This window comes from Prunus avium, chromosome 3, assembly GCF_965620075.1.
Source record: "Prunus avium chromosome 3, drPruAviu1.hap1.1, whole genome shotgun sequence".
In the NCBI taxonomy this organism is placed as follows: Eukaryota; Viridiplantae; Streptophyta; class Magnoliopsida; order Rosales; family Rosaceae; genus Prunus; species Prunus avium.
In genome coordinates this window covers 30,738,353-30,764,258 of record NC_142286.1, presented here as the reverse complement: position 1 = coordinate 30,764,258, position 25,906 = coordinate 30,738,353, and the positions used below count along the sequence as shown (strand labels likewise).

At 37.2% G+C, this 25,906-nt stretch overlaps 5 protein-coding genes and 1 pseudogene across 5 annotated transcripts; 4 read left to right on the top strand and 2 right to left on the bottom strand.

Annotated features, from left to right (window-relative positions):
* The first annotated feature begins 291 nt into the window (after window positions 1-291).
* On the top strand, window positions 292-3,043 carry LOC110765931 (protein DETOXIFICATION 41-like). Its single transcript, XM_021969175.2, has 8 exons — window positions 292-706; window positions 829-1,373; window positions 1,636-1,722; window positions 1,840-1,896; window positions 1,988-2,226; window positions 2,318-2,436; window positions 2,526-2,612; window positions 2,712-3,043. The coding sequence occupies exons 1-8, from the start codon at window positions 395-397 to the stop codon at window positions 2,775-2,777; spliced, it is 1,512 nt and encodes a 503-aa protein (XP_021824867.1). The 5' UTR covers window positions 292-394; the 3' UTR covers window positions 2,778-3,043.
* LOC148295921 (uncharacterized) lies at window positions 2,782-5,422 on the top strand. Its single transcript, XM_088250641.1, has 5 exons — window positions 2,782-2,787; window positions 2,902-2,966; window positions 3,174-3,417; window positions 3,596-3,610; window positions 4,796-5,422. The coding sequence occupies exons 1-5, from the start codon at window positions 2,782-2,784 to the stop codon at window positions 4,973-4,975; spliced, it is 510 nt and encodes a 169-aa protein (XP_088106767.1). The 3' UTR covers window positions 4,976-5,422.
* A 1,008-nt stretch (window positions 5,423-6,430) lies between these two features.
* LOC148295920 (secreted RxLR effector protein 161 pseudogene) lies at window positions 6,431-7,042 on the bottom strand (annotated as a pseudogene).
* A 4,070-nt stretch (window positions 7,043-11,112) lies between these two features.
* On the top strand, window positions 11,113-13,798 carry LOC110765932 (protein DETOXIFICATION 41). Its single transcript, XM_021969177.2, has 8 exons — window positions 11,113-11,520; window positions 11,630-12,174; window positions 12,441-12,527; window positions 12,645-12,701; window positions 12,793-13,031; window positions 13,121-13,239; window positions 13,329-13,415; window positions 13,515-13,798. Exons 1-8 carry the CDS (start codon window positions 11,209-11,211, stop codon window positions 13,578-13,580), a joined length of 1,512 nt encoding a protein of 503 aa, XP_021824869.1. The 5' UTR covers window positions 11,113-11,208; the 3' UTR covers window positions 13,581-13,798.
* Window positions 13,799-14,093: 295 nt separating this feature from the next.
* Window positions 14,094-20,019, bottom strand: LOC110765930 (Tetratricopeptide repeat (TPR)-like superfamily protein). Its single transcript, XM_021969174.2, has 7 exons — window positions 19,830-20,019; window positions 18,860-19,172; window positions 18,153-18,443; window positions 17,356-17,604; window positions 16,326-16,450; window positions 15,838-15,936; window positions 14,094-14,837 (listed from the first exon to the last, which is right to left on the bottom strand). The coding sequence occupies exons 1-7, from the start codon at window positions 19,883-19,885 to the stop codon at window positions 14,183-14,185; spliced, it is 1,788 nt and encodes a 595-aa protein (XP_021824866.1). The 5' UTR covers window positions 19,886-20,019; the 3' UTR covers window positions 14,094-14,182.
* A 909-nt stretch (window positions 20,020-20,928) lies between these two features.
* NPG1 (tetratricopeptide repeat (TPR)-containing protein) lies at window positions 20,929-25,574 on the top strand. Its single transcript, XM_021969201.2, has 7 exons — window positions 20,929-21,184; window positions 21,773-22,003; window positions 22,371-22,623; window positions 22,727-23,937; window positions 24,323-24,470; window positions 24,764-25,102; window positions 25,189-25,574. The coding sequence occupies exons 2-6, from the start codon at window positions 21,851-21,853 to the stop codon at window positions 25,081-25,083; spliced, it is 2,085 nt and encodes a 694-aa protein (XP_021824893.2). The 5' UTR covers window positions 20,929-21,184; window positions 21,773-21,850; the 3' UTR covers window positions 25,084-25,102; window positions 25,189-25,574.
* The last annotated feature ends 332 nt before the right edge of the window (window positions 25,575-25,906 follow it).

Here is a 25,906-nt window from a genome sequence, read left to right as displayed (position 1 = left end):
CCTATAAGGCTATGCCACAGGGAACTGACAAGTGACATATTCGGTTTCCATTTAACAGAGCACTGCTCTCGGAGCCTTCAAAGTTCAAGTGTCACATTTGACATTATACATAGGTTTTGGTTTGGTGTAATTTGTAGACCGAAAAATAAGTAGTTGCAGCTAAATTTCTCTTGCTATTGTAACCCATGAATGAGCCGGTGGGTAACAAACAATTTGAAAGGTAGTTAAGACCCTAAGCTTTCTACTTTCCCTTCTTAATTTTGCACATAATGTAACATCATATAAATTTATTCACTCTGCCTCTTCCAAGTAACACAAGCATACTCTCACACACACACACAGGCTACAGCTGCACAACCCTCAAGCAGTAGTGGCACGGCGGGCTGAGATAACAATGGGGTCGACAGGGGAGTACCAGCCGCTGCTTCTTGGACTTGACTCACATTCCCATATACCTGGCTTGTCGTCTGCTGCCATCGAAGAGTTTCTGGAGCACCGGCCTGTGGCGGTCCGATGGTGGCCTAGACTGGTGGCATGGGAGTCAAGGCTGCTCTGGATTTTATCTGGTTCATCTATCATTGTCTCCATATTTAATTACATGCTTAGCTTTGTCACCCTCGTGTTTTGTGGCCATTTGAGTGCCTTGGAGCTGGCTGGAGCCTCTATTGCTAATGTGGGAATTCAAGGTCTTGCTTATGGGATTATGGTAAGTATCCCAAACTAATGTACCAAATAATTCATTTACCAAAACTTCATCTCTATGTTTGTTTTTTACTATTTTGTGGTTGATTTAACTTTATTACTTTTTTCTTGCTTTTGAATAAAAAGTTGGGAATGGCTAGTGCTGTGCAAACTGTGTGTGGGCAAGCATTTGGAGCCAGAAAATTGCCAGAAATGGGCGTCATATGCCAAAGAGCAATCATCTTGCACTTGGGAGCAGCAGTCCTCCTTACATTTCTGTATTGGTGGTCAGGTCCAATACTTAGAGCCATAGGCCAGGCAGAAGACATAGCATTGCAGGGCCAAGTGTTTGCAAGGGGCCTAATTCCTCAGCTTTATGCATTTGCAATAAACTGCCCCCAGCAGAGGTTCCTTCAAGCACAAAACATTGTCAACCCTTTGGCTTATATGTCTTTTGGGGTTTTCCTCATCCACATTCTTCTCACTTGGTTGGTGGTTTATGTTGTGGATTATGGCCTACTGGGGGCTGCTCTTACTCTCAGCCTCTCTTGGTGGCTTCTTGTCATTACATATGGACTTTACATTATTCTAAGCCCCAAGTGCAAGGAAACTTGGACTGGCTTCTCTTGGAATGCCTTCAAAGGAATTTGGCCTTATTTTAAGTTAACTCTTTCCTCTGCTATCATGCTCTGGTAAGTGTCAAATTTTAACCCTTTTCTCCCCTTTTTTTTACCTGCACATCTCATTTGCAAACACTTTTTTTTACCTTTGGCTAGTGCGGTATAGCTCAGTTGGTTGAGCTCTTTCACCTCCACCCATGTGTTCAGAAGTTCGAAAACCCCAAACACCCAATGAATACTTGTGTAAACCCCCCTCCCCCAATCGTTTGTACTCAAAAAAACACTTGTCTTTACCTTTCAAATAACTCTTGGGTTTGGTCATGCATTTATGTAGCTTGGAGATATGGTACAGCCAGGGGCTGGTGCTGATATCAGGGCTTCTCTCCAATCCTACAGTTGCTCTAGACTCCATTTCTATTTGGTATGTCTAGTGTTAAAGCATCCCATTTAAGCTTTTCCTTTTATCAGTCAATTTGCTCAATTGTTTAATTCACATTGTTAGTCTAACTTTACATTTTCTGATGTGATATAATTCCAGCATGAACTACTTGAACTGGGACTTGCAATTTATGTTAGGCCTAAGTGCAGGAGCCAGGTTTGTGACAAATGAAATGCTCTTAAGAATGTTTATTTCTTAATCACGAATTATAATTTTCTTTATTGATAACGAGACATCGGTTATGCAGTGTTCGAGTCAGTAATGAGCTAGGTGCTGGTAATGCAAAGGTGGCCAAATTTTCAGTGTTTGTTGTGAACGGGACCAGCATACTGATTAGCATAGTCTTCAGTGCAATTGTATTGATTTTTAAAGTTGGATTAAGCAAGCTTTTTACGAGTGATTCCGTAGTTATTGCGGCAGTATCTGATTTAACCCCATTGCTGGCCATCTCTGTTTTCTTGAATGGCATTCAACCTATACTCTCAGGTACTGATATGTGACAAAAGGAGTAGATGAACAAACAAGGTCTGCAGGCATTGTGAGGCATCATTTCTAATTTAACTCTCTGGAATTTCAGGGGTGGCAATTGGAAGTGGATGGCAAGCTGTTGTGGCCTATGTTAACCTGACTTGCTACTACGTTATCGGTCTTCCGATTGGATGTGTTCTTGGCTTCAAATCCAACATGGGAGTAGCAGTAAGTTCAATCTCTCCCTCACTCTTGTGCCAGTAAAGCTATTTCTTTGTGAGTGATAGAACATGATGCATTCCTTTTACCATTTTCAGGGTATTTGGTGGGGGATGATTATTGGAGTTTTTCTACAAACAGTAACTCTAATTATTCTCACCGCCAGAACAAATTGGGATGCTGAGGTAATTTAAATTTTGATTGAAGTATTATCTTATCTTGGCGTATATAGTCAACATGGACTGCATTTGATCAACTTATCACTAATCACCATGCTTTTGTAGGTTCAAAAAGCAGCTGACCGGTTGAAGAAAGCTGCAGAAATACGAGAGTCGCTGACCAATGTATAAGGCCATGGAGGTTTTCAAAACTTGATTTCACCTGCTGTTCACGTATGAATTCCTGTGTTTTGGTCAACGAGATTTAGACTAGAAGTTTTTATCTTCTTCCCCTGTATTGTATACAACCAATCAGATTGTTGCCAATTTAGATGATATAAGGGAAAGAAAACCATCCTATTTGTTTCACAGAATCGAACAGTAATAGTTTCTGCTTTGATGAATATGTCACATTCAGAACTACAAAACTATACTACTTTGCTTTTGCTGAAAGAAAATGAGTAACCTACACCAGACATAACTTGACAAGAAGCTGCCACACAAAACTATGAATTCCCATAAATTTATATGTGCTAAAGCTCAAAATGCCCTCATTTTACTGTTGTTTCTCCTTTTGTTTTCTTTCAGCACAGTGAATTGTCGAAACTGCCCTCCACTAAACTTTTTCTTCCGTTTCCTCTTTGCCCTTCCCCATGGGATCTCTCCTTTTCGCCCTTCGTCGGTTTTTCATGTTCCAACACAGAACGCGCCACGTCCTCCTTCTCCTACTCTTCACGTTCCCAAATCCGAATTCCGTACCGGCCTTTGCAGATTCCGACGCACAGAAAACCCGCTTTCAACACTGGGTTTGAAATCGGCGCTGACAACTGAGGTATGCTTGCTAAAAGTCAGTTTCTGTGTTTTTTGTTTTGATTCATTTGAGCTGAGGTATTGTAGGATTATCTCAGCCTTTGATTGGACTGTTTGATGATTTTGCTTTGGATTTGGATTGTTTGGTGGATTTTTGTCATATTTAATAATGATGTTACTGTTTATGGATCTCTTTGTAGGACCGCGCAATAAAGGTATCCTCTTAATATTTATGTAAAGAGCTGCTTAGCTTAGGTTAGGTAGCTGGCTTGCTATATTTTATTTGGTGATGAAGAAAAGAAGCAGCTAATGGGATTGCGAAGCATGAAGTTAACTACTTCAGTCGGCCGGGTCGTCTATCATTGACCGGCGTCTAAAGCCCCGCTACCAATCAATAACTTGAATATTGGTATTTTGCTGGCCTAACTTGTTAGATTATATTTTTAACTTTGAATTCAAACAGCTCCATAGTTGACATTAATAGTGGAACCGCGCAAGAGAAGAGGACAAGTTTGCTGTGCATTCAGGTAAGACACCCCCAAAATCGTTCATATTAATGCCTAGGTGTTTTAAATTGGTGGCTTTAGTCAAATCACAGATAAAGCTCGAGTCATTAAGTCCCCCACTTCCTAGATTGTTGGAGGTTAGAGAAAATCTCTCAAGCTTATGCAAATTTGCCAAAGATGGGACTTTACCATGTAGGCTGTTTCCTTGCATTCCTAGATGACCTAGACTTGAGGCATTAGATATTGATACTGGAATAGTTCCACTAAATTGGTTAGAAGCAATATCAAAATACTGGAGACTTGGAGAAAAAATACCTAAAGTTTGAGGGAAGAGTACCTTGGATTTCATTTAGTTGCAGAGAAAATCTTATGAGAGAAGACAGATTGAAGATGGAGGGTTGAATCATACCAGACAGAGAATTGCCCGCGAATCGAATCTCTGTTAATTCTGTCAGCTGGCTGAAAATATCTGGTATATATGCTCCCATTCAAATAATTAGAAGATGCAGAAAGCACCTCAAGAGTTGATAAGTTACAGGGCAAGTGTCCTGTAACAGGTTGTAAATCTTAAGGAAGCACAGGAGTTCTCCAGTGACAAAAGGTTCATTTATTTGTTCAAAGTAATGTGCTAATCTTTGTGCATCAGATCAGATCACTATTTCCTTCTGTCTCTATTTTCCCTTTGTGGGGTTGGGGTGAGGGGCTAAGGGGTGCCTACTTTCCTTTCTTGAACTGCTGTAAATTCTAATTATATTTGGTGCATCTCTTGGTCTTGCTCCAAGTGTATGTGCCGCTGTGTTTGCAAGTGTGTGTTCCATTATTATCTTACTAGAGGTGCTAGGCTTCCCAAGTTTAAATTACTTATTAAATGATGATAAATTCTTTTCTTACCAGACACTTGAGTGGGAGTCTTTGTCTATCAATCTCCTGCCTCACCCTGATATGTTCATGGATGCTGATATTGCATGTACTGAAGATGGAGGAAACCAGAGAGATGATGATGGTGCAAAGCGAGTTTTCTTTGGCGGAATTTCAGGAGAAGCTTATGTAATGTTGATCTACACTGTTTTTTAAATTCTTGATGGATTTGTTTTGCTCCATATATCAGTGTGAATCTAGAGAGCTTCTAGAGTTTTATAGGCTTTGTGTTACTGCATCTTTCTTGACTTTGTGACCATGGAGCTGCTGGAAGAGCCTTATTTGGCAGCGGCAAGATTGCTGGAGATGAGGCATTGGTTTGAATTGACTGCGGTGGTTCCCTTATACACCATTCCTGATACTGCAAATGTGTCAAGCAAAATGTTATAAGCTTTTGGGGTTGGTCTGCAAAACAGAAAGAATGGCGGAGATTATAGTTTTCATCAATGGTAAGGAATTGGCATCAAGAATTCAGCCAAAAGTAAATTGTGTGTAGCATAAATTGGCCTGCCAGTGTCTACTTTCCACAGCTTGGCCTTGGTGCAAAAACCAGTAAAATTTGAAGCCAGCGCAATCATCTTCAATTTAAATATAACCTTTGTAGATGATGATACATCAACTTGCAAATTCATTTCATAAAAGAAATAAGGGTAAATTACTCAAATGGTCCTCAAGAAATAAATTATATTAAGTAATTAAGTAACTGATCAACAATATAAAATAATAAGTAATTATGTTAATTTCTATTTTGAGAAACAGCTCGCAAGTATTATAAATACAGATTCCATAGCTTATTATTACAAAGTGATGACTGGCGTGGTGGTTGAGTGGCTACAGAAAACTGACTTCACGCATGTAGGGGTTCGAACCCCTTCCTCATTCTAAGATCTGTAGCCACTCAACCACCACACCAGTCATCACTTTGTGATAATAAGCTATGGAATCTGTTTTTATAATACTTGCGAGCTGTTTCTCAAAATAGAAATTAACATAATTACTTAGAGGGTGTTTAATTCTCTTTCATTAATTACTCTAGATTTTCTAAGTCACAGAGTTTGTCAACTCGCAATATAATCAACCTAAATCACTCAAACCCACTATGCAATGCATTTCCTTCCAATTTTTTGTGTCAAAATAATAGATGATTGACTAAATAAACTTCTTCTAAAGTTTCATTAAAAATTTCCATGTATTTATCACAATTTCCATGGTTTTTATTCAATTTTTATCGATATCAATATTTTCCCGATATTTTCTGTGTTTTTGAACCACCGATATTTCCGAAACTATCAATATTTAAGACCTTGTTTTCAGCCACATATTGTAGTTTCTACTAGAGCTTTCTACTAGCTTCAACTGACTAGTGTTTAGGGAATACAACCAAAGACTTTGCATTCTAAATTATTCTAGAAAATTCTGCTAGCTTGTAAAAATCTCCTCCAAATATGCATTAATGTTTAACACTCCTCCTTAAATGCACTTTTGTGTGATTCCGAGCATGTTTCGTAGCATTTCGAATGTTGGTCTTGGAAGTGCCTTAGTGAAGATGTCTGTGATTTGCTCCTTTGTCTTGCAGTACTTGAGCTCTACTTCTTTGTTTGTTGAGACTTCTCATAAGAAGTGATGCTTGATGGCAATATGCTTTGTCCTGCTATGGAACACTGGATTCTTTGCCATTGCTATAGCAGACTTGTTGTCACAAAGTATTTCAGTAGCTTCTATTTGGCACTCTCCCATATCTTCAAATATTCTTCTAAGCCAAATAGCTTGGCATGCTGAACTTATTGCTGTTACATACTGGGCTTCTACTGATGATTGTGTCACGGTATCTTGTTTTCTTGATGAACATGAAAATATACCATACCCAATTGTAAATGCATAGCCTGATGTGCTTTTCATGTCATCCACTGATCCAACCCAATCACTGTCTGTGTAGCCAAATAGTCTTGGATCTGTGGTAGGCTTATACCACATGCAATAGTCAATTGTGCCTTGCAAGTATCTTAATATTCTCTTTGCTGCTCCATAGTGTATTTGGCTTGGATTTTGCATAAATCTTGATAGTAAGCTTGTCGCGTACATGATGTCGGGTCTTGTTGTTAAGTATAGTAAGCTCCCAATGAGACTTCTGTAAACTGATTCATCAGCTTTACTTGATCCATCTTCCTTTCTTAATTTCTCATTGCTGATAAGTGGAGCAGCCACAGTCTTGCACCCGTACATCATGAATTTTTTCAAAAGATTCTCAATGTACTTTTTTGGCATATGAAGATTCCGTCTTCTTCTTGGTTTATTTCAATGCCCAAAAAGTAGTGCATCGACCCAAGGTCACTCATCTCAAATGTTTTCATCATATCTTTTTTGAACTCTTGAATTATTTCTTCATTGTTTCCAATGTAAATGAGATCATCCACATACAGAGAGATGATCAAGATATCGAAATTACCTTGAGTTTTGGTGTAGAGAGTAGGCTCGCTTTTGCTCCTCATGAAGCCTGCGTTGATGAAGTACTTGTCTATGCGGTTGTTCCATGCTTGTGGGGCTTGCTTGAGTCTGTACAAGGCTTTCTTTAGCTTGAGTGCTTTATCTTCTCCTCCTTACTCAATAAATCCTTGTGGTTGCTCCACATATATTTCTTCTTCGAGCTCTCTATTTAGAAATGCAGACTTTACGTCTAGCTGATAAATTCTCCATTTCTTTTGAGCTGCTAGTGCTACCAATGCTCTTATAGTGTCAAGTCTTGCAGTTGGTGTGAAGGTCTCGTTGTAGTCTATGCCTGGCTGCTGTGAGTAGCCTTTAGCTACTAGCTAGCCTTGCCTTATGTTTTTGTTGGGCATCTATTTAGCAAGTATACTATTGTATATACAGCTTCTGCCCAGAATATGTTTGGCAAGCCTTTTTCAAATATCATGGATCTTGCCATCTCCATGACAGTTCTATTTTTTCTTTCTGAGACTCCATTTTGTTCAAGACCATAGCCAACTGTTAGTTGATGCTCTACTCCTTCATCTACACAAAATTTGTTGAATTCTTTAGAGGTATATTCTTTTCCTCTATCACTTCTTAGAGTTTTAATATAATGGCCACTTTGTTTTTCGACATGGGTTTTGAATTTTTTGAAGATATTAAATACTTCTGATCTTTCTCGTAGAAAATAAACCTATGTCATTCTAGTATAGTCATCTATGAACAGGATAAAATACTTGCTTTAATCCCAGAGATGAAGTCCTCATAGGTCCACAAACATCTGTGTGAACAAGTTCCAACAAGGCCTTAGCTCTCCAAGCCTTTCCAGATGGAAATGCTTGTCGATGTTGTTTGCCAAATTGGCAACCTTCACAGACATCATGGATCTCTTTTATGTTTGGAAGGTCTCTCATCATATTCTTTTGATAAAGAGTTTTTAGTGCATAAAAATTAAAGTGGCCAAATTAAAGGTCTCTCATCAACTTCTGCTTTCATGGCTGTGGCTTTTACAAATTGCCATTGGATAGGAAAATTTCTATTTTCTATCCTTACTTTTGTTATTATGTGATTTTTATTTCTTTTATCGAATATTGTGCAGGAGTCTCTAGAAAAGTGCAGAGGGTATCCATTTTCAATCATTTGTCCAACACTTTTATGCTCCAGGCTAGGTACTAGTAGAACATCTTTAATATATTTAGTTCCCTTATTAGTTTGGATAGAGATTGTACATTTCCTTTTGTCTCCACCAGTGTTCCATTTCCCAGTTTTACTTGGGATTTTACGGACTTGTCTATATTGGAGAAGATGCTTTCATCTCCAGTCATGTGGTTACTACAACCGCTATCAATATACCATTTCTTGTTGGTTCCTTATGGTGTGGCTTGATTAGCATAAAACACATGCTCATTCTTCTCACTTTTTTCTGAGTAATTGGCTTGATAGTTCTTGGTCCGACAGTCTTTTTCTATGTGCTCAAATTTTTTACAATTTCAACATTTGGGCTTGCCACAGAACCAACAATATTTTTCTAGGTGGTTTGTATTTTTACACTCCCCGCATGGAGGATAGTTTTTTCTTTCCTTTATTTCTTTTCTATTTCCCCAATTCTTATTGGATTTATAATCTTCTCTTCTAGAACTTTCTCCAAATTTCCTTGCCCATTCTTTAGTTTTCTGAGACCTTAAATTTAGTTTTGACTGAAAGGCGCTTTCTACTAAATTTTCATTTCGCCTACTTAGTCTTTTCTCATATGCTTCAAGAGAGCCCATTAATTCTGTCACTGACAGACTAGTGAAATCTTTTGTATGTTCAATGGCAATAACAAAAGTATCATACAGTACTTATCAAGAAGACTTACGAGTATTTTTTTTCTACAATTCTTGAATCATTAATATTTTCTCCATATTCTCTTAATTGATTTATTTTTATTTTTATTTTAGCATAATAGTCTTGTGTGGTCTCAGAATCCTTCATTTTAATGTTTTCAAACTCTCTTCTCAAAGTTTGTAGTTTAACTGCACGTACCTTGACATTGCCTTGAAATTCCTCCTTTAAGGTATTTCATGATTCCTTTGCAGTTGTGGCTCCCATGATCCTTGGAAAAATCGTATCATGCAAGGCTTGTTGCAGGGCATATAAGGCCTTTCCATCTTTTTGTTGATCCTTCTTTAGTTGCCTCAACTATTCCACGGTTGGATTTTCTGGATTATTGAAGCCACTATCAACTATGTCCCATAAATCTTGAGACATAAAATAGGTTTCATTTTAATACTCCAGAATTCATAGTTTTCTCCGGTGAAAATAGAAAGAGGGTTAGAGTTCTGACTAGTGGTAGACATGATGGAGGACTAGAGTGAACCAACTCTCAAGGTTGATCGGAACGAGCTCTGATACCACTGTTAGTTTAAGGGAGAAGAGGTTTAGAAAATGGTTGGTAGTGTTTAGGACAATAGCTTAACTTGGAAAGGAAAACTTTTGAAAGAGTAACAAAGTAGTTTTATTCTATTAAATAAACAAGTTGAATTAAGAATATGAATCAGTTCTTCACATATTCAACTTTCAAATACTTTGGCTCCCTGTATCAATAGAATAAGTAGCATTGAGTCCAAGTACCTGACACCAGCATCAAGCATCTCCTCAAAAACAGCTAAGGCTTCTTCCTCTCTTCTAGGTTTCTTCTTGCAATCATGGCTTCATATTCCAAATACAAGACATGATTTTTAATAGGAGAGAGATGGAGGAGCAGAGCACGTTTTGGCGTTGGCAAAGAAGAAGTTGGAAAGAACGAGTAAAGAAACGATTTGGTCAAAGAAAAGAAGAAAGGATTTGGGAAAAGCAACGTTGGGAACTTGGGATGGGAGAGGAGAGCACCCGGGGAACACAAACTTGCTTTTAAATTTTTTTTAATTTATTTTAGAATTAAAAAGATAATGGGTAGTTGTGTTCTATAAAAATAGAATTCATTATTTGATTTTCTTTCAATTTTAATTTTTTTTAATATGAAAAAGTTTAAATTTACCATATTATCCTCATTTAATTAATAATTTCAATTTTTAATGTTTTACAATAACCAATAACATTTTCTACTATTTTGAATATTTTACTATTATCTGCCTTTTGTTTTATATATATATATAATATATGTTATAATTAAGCAGAACATTTGGAGGCCCCTAAGTTTTGGAGGCCCTGTGCGGTCAGCTCGCAGAGCCCATGAAACGGCTCTGCTTCTGAGATTCTCTCCACCTTCAAGTAGGGTATTTTTTACAAGAATCCTAGAATCCTAAAGCTGTCATGTGACTTGTGAAGGTGCACGTGCCCATCTACATAACTCAGTAAACATTTTTTACCTAATCAAAATTATTAACTGCTAATCAGAAACAAATCCCAAATTTTAATTTATATACAAAATTTCTACTGACCATATTAGGTACACGTGTTGACCTAACCCACACTGAATAGAAACTCTTTGTCAAAGGTGTCTGGGTCCACTCCATAATCAATACAATAAGTTCTCCAATACAAACCAGCACAAGAAACTGAAATGAGCCCCACCAACCTATCAGGCTACAAGTGACATATTCAGCTTGCATTTAACAAAGCACTGCTCGGAGCCTTCAAAGTTCAAATGCCACATTTGACTTTACATGGGTTTTGGTTTGGTGTAATTTGTAGACCACAAAATAGGTAGTTGCAGCTAAATATCTCTTGCTTATGTAACGGATGAATGAGCCGGTGGGTACCAAACAATTTGAAAGGTAGTTAAGACCCTAAGCTTTCTACTTTCCCTTCTTATATTTGTACATAATGTAACATCATATAAATTTACTCACTCTGCCTCTTCCAAGTAACACAAGCATACTCTCACACACACAGAGCTGGACAACCCTCAAGCAGTAGTGGCACGTCGGGCTGACATACCCATGGGGTCGGCGGGGGAGTACCAGCCGCTGCTGCTCGGACTTGACTCACATTCCCAGATACCTGGCTTGTCGTCCGCTGCCATTGAAGAGTTTCTGGACCACCAGCCTGTGGCGGTCCGATGGTGGCCTAGACTGGTGGCATGGGAGTCAAGGCTGCTCTGGATTTTATCTGGTTCGTCTATCATTGTCTCCATATTTAATTACATGCTCAGCTTTGTCACCCTCATGTTTTGTGGCCATTTGAGTGCCTTGGAGCTGGCTGGAGCCTCTATTGCTAGTGTGGGAATTCAAGGTCTTGCTTATGGGATTATGGTAAGTATCCCAAACTAATGTACCAAATAAGTTATATGTATCTCTATGTTTTTTTACTTTTTCTATTTTGTGGTTGAACTTTTTTTTTTTCTTGCTTTTGAATCAAAAGTTGGGAATGGCTAGTGCTGTGCAAACTGTGTGTGGGCAAGCATTTGGAGCCAGAAAATTGCCAGAAATGGGCATCATATGCCAAAAAGCAATCATCTTGCACTTGGGAGCAGCAGTCCTCCTTACATTTCTGTATTGGTGGTCAGGTCCAATACTTATAGCCATAGGCCAGGCAGAAGACATAGCATTGCAGGGCCAAGTGTTTGCAAGGGGCATAATTCCTCAGCTTTATGCATTTGCAATAAACTGCCCCCAACAGAGGTTCCTTCAAGCACAAAACATTGTCAACCCTTTGGCTTACATGTCTGTGGGGGTTTTCCTCATCCACATTCTTCTCACTTGGTTGGTGGTTTATGTTGTGGAATATGGCCTACTGGGGGCTGCTCTTACTCTCAGCCTCTCTTGGTGGCTTCTTGTCATTACATATGGACTTTACATTATTCTAAGCCCCAAGTGCAAGGAAACTTGGACTGGCTTCTCTTGGAATGCCTTCAAAGGAATTTGGCCTTATTTTAAGTTAACTCTTTCTTCTGCTATTATGCTCTGGTAAGTGTCACATTTTAACCCTTTTCTCCCCCTTTTTTTTTTACTGCACATCTCATTTGCAAACACATTTTTTTTACCTTTCACTAGTGGGGTATAGCTCAGTTGATTGAGCTCTTTCACCTCCACCCATGTGTTTAGAAGTTCGAAAACCCCAGATACCCAATGAATATTTGTGTAAACCCCCCTCTCCCAATCATTTGTACTAAAAAAAAACACTTGTTTTTACCTTTCAAATAACTCTTGGGTTTGGTCATGCATTAATGTAGCTTGGAGATATGGTACAACCAGGGGCTGGTGCTGATATCAGGGCTTCTCTCCAATCCTACAATTGCTCTAGACTCCATTTCTATTTGGTATGTCTAGTGTTAAAGCATTCCATTTAAGCTTTTCCTTTTATCAGTCAATTTGCTCAATTGTTTAACCCACATTGTTTGTCTAACTTTACATTTTCTGATGTGATGAAATTCCAGCATGAACTACTTGAACTGGGACATGCAATTTATGTTAGGCCTAAGTGCAGCAGCCAGGTTTGTGACAAGTAAAATGCTCTTAGGAATGTTTATTTCTTAATCACGAATTATAATTTTCTTTATTGATAACAAGACATTGGTTATGCAGTGTTCGAGTCAGTAATGAGCTAGGTGCTGGTAATGCAAAGGTGGCCAAATTTTCAGTGTTTGTTGTGAACGGGACCAGCATACTGATTAGCATAGTCTTCAGTGCAATTATATTGATTTTTAAAGTTGGATTAAGCAAGCTTTTTACGAGTGATTCAGAAGTTATCGCGGCAGTATCTGATTTAACCCCATTGCTGGCCATCTCTGTTTTCTTGAATGGCATTCAACCTATACTCTCAGGTACTGATATGTGACAAAAGGAGTAGATGAACAAACCAGGTCTGCAGGCATTGTGAGGCATCATTTCTAATTTAACTCTGGAATTTCAGGGGTGGCAATTGGAAGTGGATGGCAAGCTGTTGTGGCCTATGTTAACCTGACTTGCTACTACATTATTGGTCTTCCAATCGGATGTGTTCTTGGCTTCAAAACCAACATGGGAGTAGCAGTAAGTTCAATCTCTCCCTCACTCTTGTGAAAGTAAAGCTATTTCTTTGTGAGTGATAGAACATGATGCATTCATTTTACCTTTTTCAGGGTATTTGGTGGGGGATGATTATTGGAGTTTTTCTACAAACAGTAACTCTAATTATTCTCACCGCCAGAACAAATTGGGATACTGAGGTCATTTAAATTTTGATTGAAGTATTATCTTATCTTGGCGTATATAGTCAACATGGACTGCATTTGATCAACCTATCACTAATCACCATGCTTTTGTAGGTTGAAAAAGCAGCTGATCGATTGAAGAAATCTGCAGAAATACCAGACTCGCTGACCGATGTATAAGGCCATGGAGGTTTTCAAAACTTTATTTCACCTGCGGTTCATGTATGAATTCCTGTGTTTTGACATAGCATGGTCAACGAGATTTAGACTAGAAGTTTGTATCTTCTTCCCCTGTATTGTATACAACCAATTAGATTGTTGCCAATTTTGATGATATAAGGGAAAGAAAACCATCCTATTTGTTTCACAGAATCGAACAGTAATAGTTTCTGCTCTGATGAATATGTCACATTCAGAACTATACTACCTTGCTTTTGCTGAAAGACATAACTTGAGAAGAAGCTGCCACACTTGAATCACAAAACTATGAATTCCAAAAATGCACATTAATAAGCCTGACAAAACTCAAACGGTTCCATTTTGTTCTCCACCCATCTCACTGCCAATAGAAGCGCGATCAAAGGTGGCCTGAATTCTGAGCCTATATAGTTCACAAGCAATCCGAAGCCAAAAGCAGTAAACTGTTACTTAAATGCCACTAAGCTGGTGTGGAAGAATTCTATTTCCACGTAATAACTCTCAACTGATATTCTTGCATGAATAATAATAATAATAAGGCCTCAGTAATGTAACTATACCACAAAATAGAGTACCCCCCAAATTTACAAATCAGCAACTTTAAGTAAGCCGTCAAGGTTTTTCTCATTATCACCATTTAAATAAATCAGTTCATGTTTTTGTTCATCACAAGATGAAGTGACCTGTGAAGGACCATCTAATTCATCATCATGATTGTCCTCATCGTCCTCATCGTCATCCTCGCTATCATTCTCATCGTCATCCTCGCTATCATTCTCATCAACATGCACTGAAAACTTCGTACCTCCTTGTTCATTGCTACACTGATCCAAATTCCCTACAACTTGGTTAGCTACCTTCTGTTCTTCTGCGGTTTTCGCCAAAGATAAAAGGATATTCTTTGCTTTCTGATCAGGTGGAAGCCTGCAGGTTTCCATTTCCTTGTACCAAACAACAGCACTGCCAAAATCTCTGTTCTTGCCATATGCATCCATGATTGTCGTTAAGATTGTTTGATTTGGTTTGACACCAGCTGCCTGCATTTCCTCATATTTCTCCATCATCTTCTCTATATTATTTGTCTTAGCATACCCTTTGATTAAGGTTCCATAAGTGACGATATTGGGCTTAAGTGCATCTTGTTTTATTCTTATGAAAAACTTTTCAGCACCCTCCATATCAGATGCATTTACATATGCTGATAACATAGTCGTATAAGAGCAAAGATCAGGTTTATACCTGAAGAAAAGCAAACAAATATAGAGGGTTCACTATCCAGATTATAGACAGTACATTTTTAGGGATAGGTATTACCGTCATAAATATGGCTATTTCTACACTCCTACAAAATCATGTCTTTAATGATTCTGTCAACAGACCACATTCTTGTTGAGTTAGATACATGAAGTTACAACCTAAAAATCCATGGTTCTAACAGACAGTAGAATCATAAGGTTCATTCAAGACCTAGGTATTTAATTCGGAAAATACATGTGAAGATAATCAGTGAAGGGAGAGAAGAAGTGAGAGAAATGGACTGATGGATTCCAATCGAATCCAATAAAACATTGAGTTGTTGACTGGTTTGTAGAATTTACAATCTGATCCAATGGTGATCAGTATGCAGAAAATTTAGTAAGTTCATATACATGCTTGAACACATATACAGACAAAAAATAACCAAAAAAGAAAATCTAGGTGAAGAGGACGGCCAAACAGGCAGATGGGTGGAAGAATACATGGGCATAAAGAAATGAAAAAAAATGTCACATAAAAAGCATGCTTGCACATGATACTTTTTAAATATCTCAACAAGTATGATATACTGACATCATCCAAGTTCCCCTACTACAGTGGAAACATCAATTAACTATAACTTTCAAATCCAAGACTTCTATGATATGTGGACCCAACTAACAGGTCCACCCCTATTATAATCAATCAATGTCACTAAGCACTTATTTGCAATCTTCTGAACATGATAAAGCAGATAAGAAAAAGATATTATGTAAATATTTTATAGTTGAAACTTTTCCTTTTCCAGTTTTCCTTACAAGGTCTTATCCTAAAAAGAGTGCACAAAGTACTCAGTTGTCATTTACTGCCACTAATAATAAGCACAATAGAAATCTTTCTAGAACCAAAACAAGAATTTTGAATATATGGAAACTAATTTTTTAGCAAGTGCAACTCATCTCTGAATATAGCATAATCAACATGCAGGTACTGAGAAGTATACCTGTCCCTTCTCATGCTCTTAAAAACAGTTCGAGCTTGATCCACCATTCCTGATACTGCAAATGCGTCAAGCAAAATGTTATAAGCTTTCGGGGTTGGTCTGCAAAACAGAAAGAATGGCGGAGATTATAGTTTTCATCAATGGTAAGGAATTGGCAACAAGAATTCAGCCAAAAGTAAATTGTGTGTAGCATAAATTGGCCTGCCGGTGTCTACTTTCCACAGCTTGGCCTTGTTGCAAAAACCAGTACAATTTAAATATAACCTTTGTAGATGATGATACATCAACTTGCAAATTCATTTCATTACAATAATTTATGCAGAACACAAGCAGAGGAGCCAAGTGACCATGTCAGCTTCATTGAGTTTTGCAAGCTTGAATTAAATAAACAAGTTGAATTAAGAATATGAATCAGTTCCTCACATATTCAACTTTCAAATACTTTGGCTCCCTGTATCAATAGAATAAGCAGCATTGAGCCTAAGTACCTGACACCAGCATCAAGCATCTCCTCAAAAACGGCTAAGGCTTCTTCCTCTCTTCTAGCTTTCCCATAAGCACTAATGAGTAAGGCATAGCTCACTACGTCAGGTCGGAGACCAGCTCTTTGCATCTACCATTTGAAGTTACCGTTAATTTCTGATGAATTTTATAATTAACAATAAAGCTGATCACTTGAAAACCTTGATATTTAGGTTATGGAACTTCAGGTGAATAGTTGGTACGAATTTCAGGAAAACAAATTAACAAGATAAGCATGGGGAAGGGGAAGGGGAAAAATAAAATATTTTTAAGTCTTCTTGATCATTAATATTTGGCAAATTTCTTTTTGAATGATACAGAATGATGACTTTCATGTGTGCTTGTCGACCATTCAAAATCCTTGTTAAAGCTGGCAGATAATAAAAGGCATCCTTTTCCACTTTTCATTTATATGCATAATATATGTAAGCCAGTTTTTGCCCTTTGAATGATATGTTGTATAAACTGGGCACACTTCAAAGAAAAAAACTACATGCCTGATATGCGACAAGAACAATGGATAAGGAGAAGCCCTTTCATTCTCTACAAACAATTTAATTTAAAACTTATTTTTTATTTTTTATTTATATTAATAAATATTTAAAAAATTCTACCAAAAAAAAAGGTCATGCATGACTACTAAACCACAAAGCTCTTGCTGCTGAGGCTGGGAAACCTTTAACGTGTACACATGATAACAGATTAGGTCCCTACCAAAGCAAGCCTCATGAATAAAGCCATTGGAAAAAATCACGATAAATGTGCAGACTTGAGAAAGAAGGCTGCAAGGAATGGATAAAGGTGTGATTCTTGACCAGAAAGGAAGCGCATTCTTCTATCCTGATCATAATTCAACCAATGATGCTTAAGAGAACAGACCAGGCAATTAGTGCTGCAAGATTATTTTACAATTCTAAAGCATACTCTAATAGGAACTGTTCAGCATGCTCTTGCGAGCTATATGAATAATTATTAAGATACTTTCACAAAATTTACCTGGTTATACATCTTTGAAACTTCCTTGTAATTAGTTTCAAATGACATTAAGCTATTATAAGTAACCGTTGATTGCTGAACCCCTCTCTCAGCCATCAATGCGAACATCTTACGAGCTTTATCATAACTCCCGGCCTTCTTATACATATAAATCATCATATGGAACATCTTTTGGTCTGGCTTCAAAGGTGATTTTCCCTCATCCAAAAGGGTCTCAAAAATTTCTTCTGCTTCCTTGAACTTACATCCCTGCAGTATTTCAAGGTACTCTTTTGAGGTAGGTAGAATGACTCTCCAATGAAAGCATGCATATTGCTCAACAAACTATTAGAAAGATTACAGCAAGCAAATCATATTCTAGATACAGCAGCACCTATTTGTCTAAAGCAAATCATTCAAGAGACAAAAGAGAAACAAAAAACATATATTCAAAAATAAATTTTAAAGCAAATATCATCTACTTTGCTTCGTGTTCACTTTTTTATTTCTACTAAAAAAGCTTTAAAGTAATCTTGTTGCAAATTTGAACAACTTTATAAATTAAGGCCAGACATAGACCGCACTGAGGTTATAACCTAGATCATTCAATTGGTACCTATATTTCAAAAGAATAGAACTTACTGAAATATAGCTTCCATTCATTAAACCATAAAATGAAAAGGAAAATTTGCTATACTTGACCTAATATAAGCATCATCAAAATAGTGTAGCACTAAATTGAAAATTTATAGTTAAGATTTAATATAAACGTTTAGGGACATCCACACGTTTGGCTAAGGAATTAAAGATGATATTACCTCAACAAATATTTTTAGTATTATTTGATAAGTCACAGCAGACGGTTCAGGGCCAGAAGACTGCATCCTTTTAAATATTGCTTCAGCATTGTTATATCGGCCTCCTTTTCCATATGCTTCCATAAGAGCAGTATGAGATATTACACTTGGTGGAATTCCCTTCTCATTCATCAAACTTAAAACCTTCTCAGCTCCATTGAAGTGCCCTTGCTTTCCATAAGCTGTTATAAGCATCAGGAAATCCATTTTGCTGAAGTCCCACCAATTTTGAGTTTGGAGCCATTCAAGAATCTAGAAGACAAAGGACATAAGCAAACAAGAGATTTGAACATCAAAGCAAATCAAGCACTAAAAGTAATGAGCTCAGAAAATGAATGATTTACAAGAAAAACAAAACATCCTATCCATGTAATTTATCTGATTGGTTTGTCTACAATATGCAGGATGCCCTAAATGATTAATCAAGAAATTTATCTGATCCAACCTATAAGCCATTCCTACAGGGAAGCTGCCCCCACTAATTGAAATATTCATACTATATTGCACACAGAAAATACCCTTTTCCTCCGCCTAAACTAAGAATGACGTCAGCATAGATTAATTTACTATTTGGCTACAACTTGTCATCCTCAGAAAGAATTAACTGACTTTTAAGAAGTAACCAAATCTTTTCTGTTGCAGCACAAAAAAAGTGCATCTCTACATACCTGGCTGACAAGGTTCCATTTTTTCAGTTGCTTGAATCTGACCAAAGTTCCAAGTACAAGATCCTTAGGAATAGTCTTGTCCTTGAGCCTTTCACTTTTGAGCACAGAAACAGCAGAACCTGTCTCTTCAATTTCATTCATCAGTCTCCTCCAGTTCTTCTGCTCAGCTTCATCCGCAGCATCTTTGAAAACTTCTACTTTCTTCCTTTTCTGCAAGAACTTTCTTGGTGCCAGCATACCCATACAAACTACCCCCACTCTTCCACGCACCTTGACATTGGAACCAATAGAATTTGTGCACGCTTTCAATTTACTGGATACAAAAATTCACATTGTTATTTATCAATACCACAATGAACACATAAACCATCAGATAGAGAGTTCTCAGACTAGTCATTTCTATGCAAAAGCCCGACTTTCCCAGGTTGATGACAATGTAAAAGTACAAATATCTATACATCCAGTGGAGCAAGCAAGCCAAAGGCCACATTGCAGAGAAATTCAATTGCACAACAATGCCACTAGGTAGATATAAATTAATCTAATTATACTCAAACATTCATAATTTACGGTTGCACGTCTTCAAAAATGATAGCATACTCCAGAGGCATACAAAAACAGCAATTTCATCTTCAACCCCATCAAGAAAAATCATACTATGTACTCATATCTTTCAGAATTTTGAATCAAAATAGAAAATTTAGTTAACCACAACCCCCTGTTTGGCTGCCGAGAGAAAACATTAGCTAAAAAATGTAGTAAAATAATTCTCACTTCACTTTCAAAGTAAAAAGCTACAGCCCTGAACCTCAAAAACTCAATGTTATCCCCCCAAATTATACAAGTAACCAAACAGAGCATCAAGAATGCAAACTCAGAAGCTGAAATAAAACACAGATGCTCAAATGAAAGTATGGGTTTTTAGGGGTTTTACAAGGGTTTAGCAAAAGGGGATGAAGGAAAAACAAACCTCCAATTATCCAAAGGAGCTGAAATGAAGGGCTTTAAGAAAAGGGTTTGAGGCATTTCTTTTCTGGGTTTCGTCTCTCAGAAGTGCTCAGAGAAAAGCCAAGCATGAATGAAGTTTTAAGGGAATTTCTGAAGAAGCTGTTGGAGCAGAAGCCTGTAGCATATTTTTGACAAAAATCTTATCTTGTTTAGAGCGGGACCGACTGGTAAAAACCCAACCGTTGCTGGGCAACTGCTGGCTTTGGGCTCTTTTGGAGGCACGTTGGGCTTTTCATCTGTGGCCTCTTCTCTCTATCAATCAGGTAATTTAAAGAAAAAAGAAAGCAAAAGAAGAAATTGAAAATAATTTGGTAAAGCCTTAAAAAGGTCAAAGACATTGCCAATTTTACTCTAATTATTTTAATTTTATGATTTCTTTCAAATTAATAAGTAAGTTTTGAAATAGTTAAACATTATGCTCGGCCCTTTGGACTTGTTGTATAATATTGAAATACGATCACATAATATAATTAGTTTAAGTGTTATAATATAGATGGATGAGTTTATACAACATAATCATATTCCAGTACCAACTTATTAATTTATATTAAATTGTTGTTTAGTATTTCACTAGCCTCCCTTTTTTTAAAAAAATTAAATTTATTTTAGAATTAAAAATAATAATAGGTAGTTGTGTTCCATAAAAATATGATCCATTATCTGATTTTTCCTTTAATTTTAATTTGTTTTAATATGAAAAAGTGTGAATTTACCATATTATCCTCATTTAATTAATAATTTTAATTCTTAATGTTTGCATTAACTAAGGGCATTTTCTGGTAAATCTTTGCCTTTTGCTTTATATATATATATATATATATATATATATATATATATATTATTCTTTTAAATACTGATTTGTTTATTTTATTAAGTCCGTGAGTTGACTATCAGTATTAGATGAATGTAATTAATAATATATTTTTAATTTAAAATAAAATTAAAAGTTTAGGGAATTACCCATTTTAATAATTTTTTCCTTTTTTCCGCTGACAATCCATTTTAAACTTCAGATTTACCCCCAAAATGAAATAAAATAAAGAGGAAGGAGGAGAAGGAGAAGAAGAAGAACGTTATTATATGGTTGTAGCTCCAAAAAACCATTAAATGAATAGTTTAACATTCAGATCACACATCGCTCTCTCTCTCTCTCTCTCTCTCTCTCTCTCAGGTCTCTCAACCTCACAAAGCCCTGAATTTTCTCACACATCAAAAATGTCGTTGTAGCTGATTCCCCACCTGTCACATTCCACCGCTCAATTTCAAGCTTCCGTCATTTTCAGCAAACCGTGATCTGAATCTGATGCAACCGGCAAGGTAACAATCACAACGCATTAGGCATTTCAAAGCTGTTTGCTTGATGGGAAAATTTAAAGAAAAAACGAAAGAAAATGGAAGACTGTGTAATGAAAACGAGTTGAAACGAAATTATGAGTGCTGCGTTTGTAACTGGTGTTCTTCCGCTCTTTCGAAAATTTTGTGTCACCTCATTGAATATTGACTGAAAATGTTGCTATTTGGACCCCGCATTGTGAAAGCTCTGTAAATTTGTATTTTTTATTACTTTTCTTCCCAATTCTTACATTTTCTTAGCAACCCAGCATTACCTATAACTTCAAATTTTCTTTTTCAGTTTAATTGGATTACATTGGATCTAAAGATTGGTAGTTTACCCCTGGAATTTTCTGTTACGTAAATGTGTAGATTACCTAGATATCATTAATGTTATACTAAACCATCTGTTTGGTTGCTGAGAAATTTTCGGAAAGGGAATAGGTTTTTAGTCATATATTTGAGCATAATTAAGATGAAATGTGTTGCTGAATTTTGTTACACAAATAGTTAGTTTTTATACTTGAAGTATGTTCAATTTCTAAGAACTGCAGCATTTTATTTATTTGTCAGCTAAGTGTTGAATGGATAAAAGACCGGGACAAAAGTGAAATTTGTGGAATAAGGTGAGGAAGAGTAGGAAGCCACGCCATGGAATCTGGCGAGTATGAAGAAGGCATGGTGATTGAATTCTCTGCAAATGGGAATTCCATGAAAGCAACAGATGTTCAGGCCAAGCTTGATGAAGGAAATATTCAGGAGGCAGAATCTTCATTACGAGAAGGGTTATCGCTCAATTTTGAGGTTATTCTATGCTTATCATCTGTTTATTTTTGTGTAAAAATTTTGTATGACCTATGGACCTAACAGTACCTCCTCCCCTTTAAGAACAGGGGTTATAGTATACTTGAGGTGTCGGCCCTAATGTTTCCCAGTCCATCGGAAATTTGGAATCTGATTCAGATTATAACAAAAATAATTCCAGGATATTCATTTATAATTTCATCATTTGAAGTATTAGTCATTTAAAATCTTGGTTTATTCTGGAATTTACCATCTTTTCCATAATTATATCTGTGTCTGTACGGCTATATGCACAAGTTAGAGTAGTGCTTGATGATTGGTTATCACTTATCCAATAAAAAAAACATTGATTTATGATAATCTACAGGAAGCAAGAGCCCTTCTTGGAAAGCTGGAGTACCAAAGAGGTAACCTAGAAGGTGCACTTCGTGTGTTTGATGGCATCGATCTTCAAGCTGCCATAGAGCGATTGCAACCTTCTCTTGCTGAGAAAACACCTTCAAGGAAGGGCCGATCTCGTTCTGACTCACAACATACAGTCTCACAGCATGCTGCTAGTCTCGTTCTTGATGCAATATACTTAAAATCCAAGTCTCTTCAAAAGCTTGGGAGATTAACTGGTAGGGTACTGTTCCAGCAATTGATATGATGGTTTTCCTTTCTTTTTAACTTTTTCAAGTTTGAATTAGAGTACAAATGGAACCTTGTTTTATGTGTCTGCAGAGGCTGCTAGCGAATGCAAAAATGTGCTTGATGCTGTGGAAAAAATTTTCCATCAGGGCATACATGATGCGCAAGTGGATGGTAGATTGCAAGAGACAGTCAGCCAAGCTGTAGAGCTCCTTCCTGAGCTTTGGAAGCAAGCTGGTTACTATCATGAAGCAGTATCTGCTTACAGGCGTGCCCTACTTAGTCAATGGAACCTTGACAACGACTGCTGTGCAAGAATTCAGAAAGGATTCGCTGTGTTTTTGTTGTATAGTGGAGTAGAGGCTGGTCCACCCAGTTTAGGTGTTCAGGTTGAAGGTTCATATGTGCCTAAAAATAATCTGGAGGAAGCAATTCTGCTTTTGATGATCCTTTTGAGAAAGTTATCCCTAGGTAAAACCAAATGTGACCCATCGCTTATGGAACATCTAACATTTGCATTATCTTTATGCAACCAAACTTCAGTTTTAGCAAAGCAGCTGGAAGAGATCATGCCTGGAGTATATCACCGTGTTGATCGTTGGAATTCATTAGCTCTTTGTTATAGTGGAGCAGGACACAACAACGAGGCTTTGAATCTATTAAGGAAGTCTTTACACAAACATGAACGACCAGATGAACTCACAGCATTGTTATTAGCCGCCAAAACCTGCAGCGAGGATTCCCATGTTGCGGCTGAGGGAGTGGGATATGCACAAAGGGCTATTAGCAGTGCTCAGGGGATGGATGAACATTTAAAGGGTGTGGGTCTTCGCTTGTTGGGTCTTTGTTTGGGGAAACAAGCAACAGTTTCTTCCTCTGACTTTGAGAGGTCCCGGCTTCAGTCTGAAGCACTGAAAGCGCTAAATGAAGCCATTGCTTTGGAGCAGAATAATTTAGATTTGATTTTTGAGTTGGGTGTTCAATATGCAGAGCATCGGAATCTAAATGCTGCTTTGCGGTATGCAAAACAGTTCATTGATCGAACAGGGGGCTCCATAATAAAAGGTTGGAGATTGCTTGCTCTTGTTTTGTCTGCTCAACAGCGATATTCAGAGGCTCACGTGGTCACTGATGCTGCTTTGGATGAGACCGCAAAATGGGAACAAGGGCCATTGCTCAGGCTTAAAGCAAAGCTGAAAATCTCTCAATCATTACCCATGGATGCAATTGAAACTTATCGTTACCTTCTTGCTTTGGTTCAAGCCCAAAGAAAATCTTTTGGGCCTCTCAGAATTAGTAATCAGGTTAAAACTCTGACTTCTGCTTTACATTCTTCACTACTCAAATTTCTGCCAAATGCAGCCCTAAGCTATTATTGGTAGCGGTGGGAAAGTGGTATTATTGTGAGTCTGCAATGTCCTGGGAGGAAGTTTAGCCCATTAATCATTTCTTTCTACAATGGTTTAATTTAATGTGATAGTAGTTTAGATTTTAGAAATTTAAGTATCTGATTGTTTTATGGAGTTGAATTTTTAAATCTTGAGGTTTGTAACTGAATGCTGGGTTAAGTTGCTTTCTCGGAAATTATTTGTTAAAGATTCTTGCTCAACATGAAAATATATACTAGTAGGAAGTCCTGATTAACAAGTTGTTCCCTTTAAGTTTATGTTGGTCTTTTCTTTTTGATAGGTTGAAGATGATAAAGTCAATGAATTTGAAGTTTGGCATGGTTTGTCAGACTTATACTCTAGCCTATCACATTGGAAGGATGCAGAAATATGTTTGAGTAAAGCCAGCGAACTAAAGCGGCACTCTGCAGAAACGCTGCACACGGAAGGCAAGTACTAAACTCATCTACTACATTAACGAATTTCTGAGGCATTTATATTGTACTTCTTGATAAGTGATATACATGACAATGCAAGTGGTGGACCTGTCGAAAATGCTGACTTTAGACAAAATGTCTTTTCAAGGGCTAGTTTTAAACAAGGGCCTATATGACCTAACAGCACTTTCAAGCTCTTCTAACACTAGGGAGCCTATCATGGCATAAAAGCCTTTTTCTTATATAGCACTGCAATTTGATACGGTATGTTTACTGTTAAGTTACTTGCTGTGCAATCATATTAGGTGTTATCTTAGAAGGACGTGGACAAATTCAAGAAGCTCTAGCAGCCTATATTGATGCTCTTCTGCTAGAACCCTACTATGTTCCGTGCAAGATTTTGATTGCTGCTCTTCTGTCAAAGATGGGCTCAGTGGCATTGCCTGTGGCAAGAAGCTTACTCTCAGATGCATTAAGGATCGATCCTAACAATCGAAAGGCTTGGTATTACTTGGGGATGATTCACAGAGATGATGGTCGAATAGCAGACGCCATCGACTGCTTCCAGGCAGCTTCCATGCTGGAAGAATCTGATCCTATTGAAAGCTTCAGCTCCATTCTCTGATGTCTCCCTCTAATAAAGGGTATACGTTTTTGTAATTTTTGGTTCTAAATATCATTTATTTTAAGCAAGGCAACCAATCTAACAAGCATTTAATTCATATAACAGGAACCTTTAAAAGAGGGATTTGGAAATTGGAGCCTGCTGAACTTCTGTGTTGGATATTTATATTCAAATTTGTAGGTCTCATTCATCTATCGGAAGGAAGGTACGAGAATCAGTTGAAAGAAAATTATGTTTTGAGCATGTTTTGAGAAAATAAGAAAGCGACGGAAATAGAAGCTAATTCAAATTTTCAGTGGAACGCAGAGAACTTGAAATATTCGGAGATTAATCTTCTTTTATTCTTTTTTAGGAGGGCAGGGTTTTAGCAATTCATTTGCTTAAATTTGTCAACTTTTGCTCAGCTGTGTAAATTTATGTGATTTGACTGAGCAACTATATGTAAATGAAAATCAAAGATCCATTTTCTAGAGTTGTATATCTTTCCATTCTCTCATTTTCTCTCTCGAGTGTAAGAGCATTCACAATGGGCTCTCCAAATCACCTCCTTAGACAAATTTTAGGGAGGAATTGAAAAAAATACAATTCTAATCATGCTCCCTATCCACCTCCAAAAATATGGAGACCTCTAAGAGCTCCTAAATCTGAGAAGAGAGAAAGGACTCCTAGTGGTTACCTATAATTTAATGTTGCTTTGTTTTATGCATAATTTAAACTTTTACTTAATGCTAACTATTTTTTTAAATATTATTTTGTATAGAGATGGACCAATTATATTGAATTAAAAAATATTTATAGTATTTATGACTCCTTAAACTAGGGA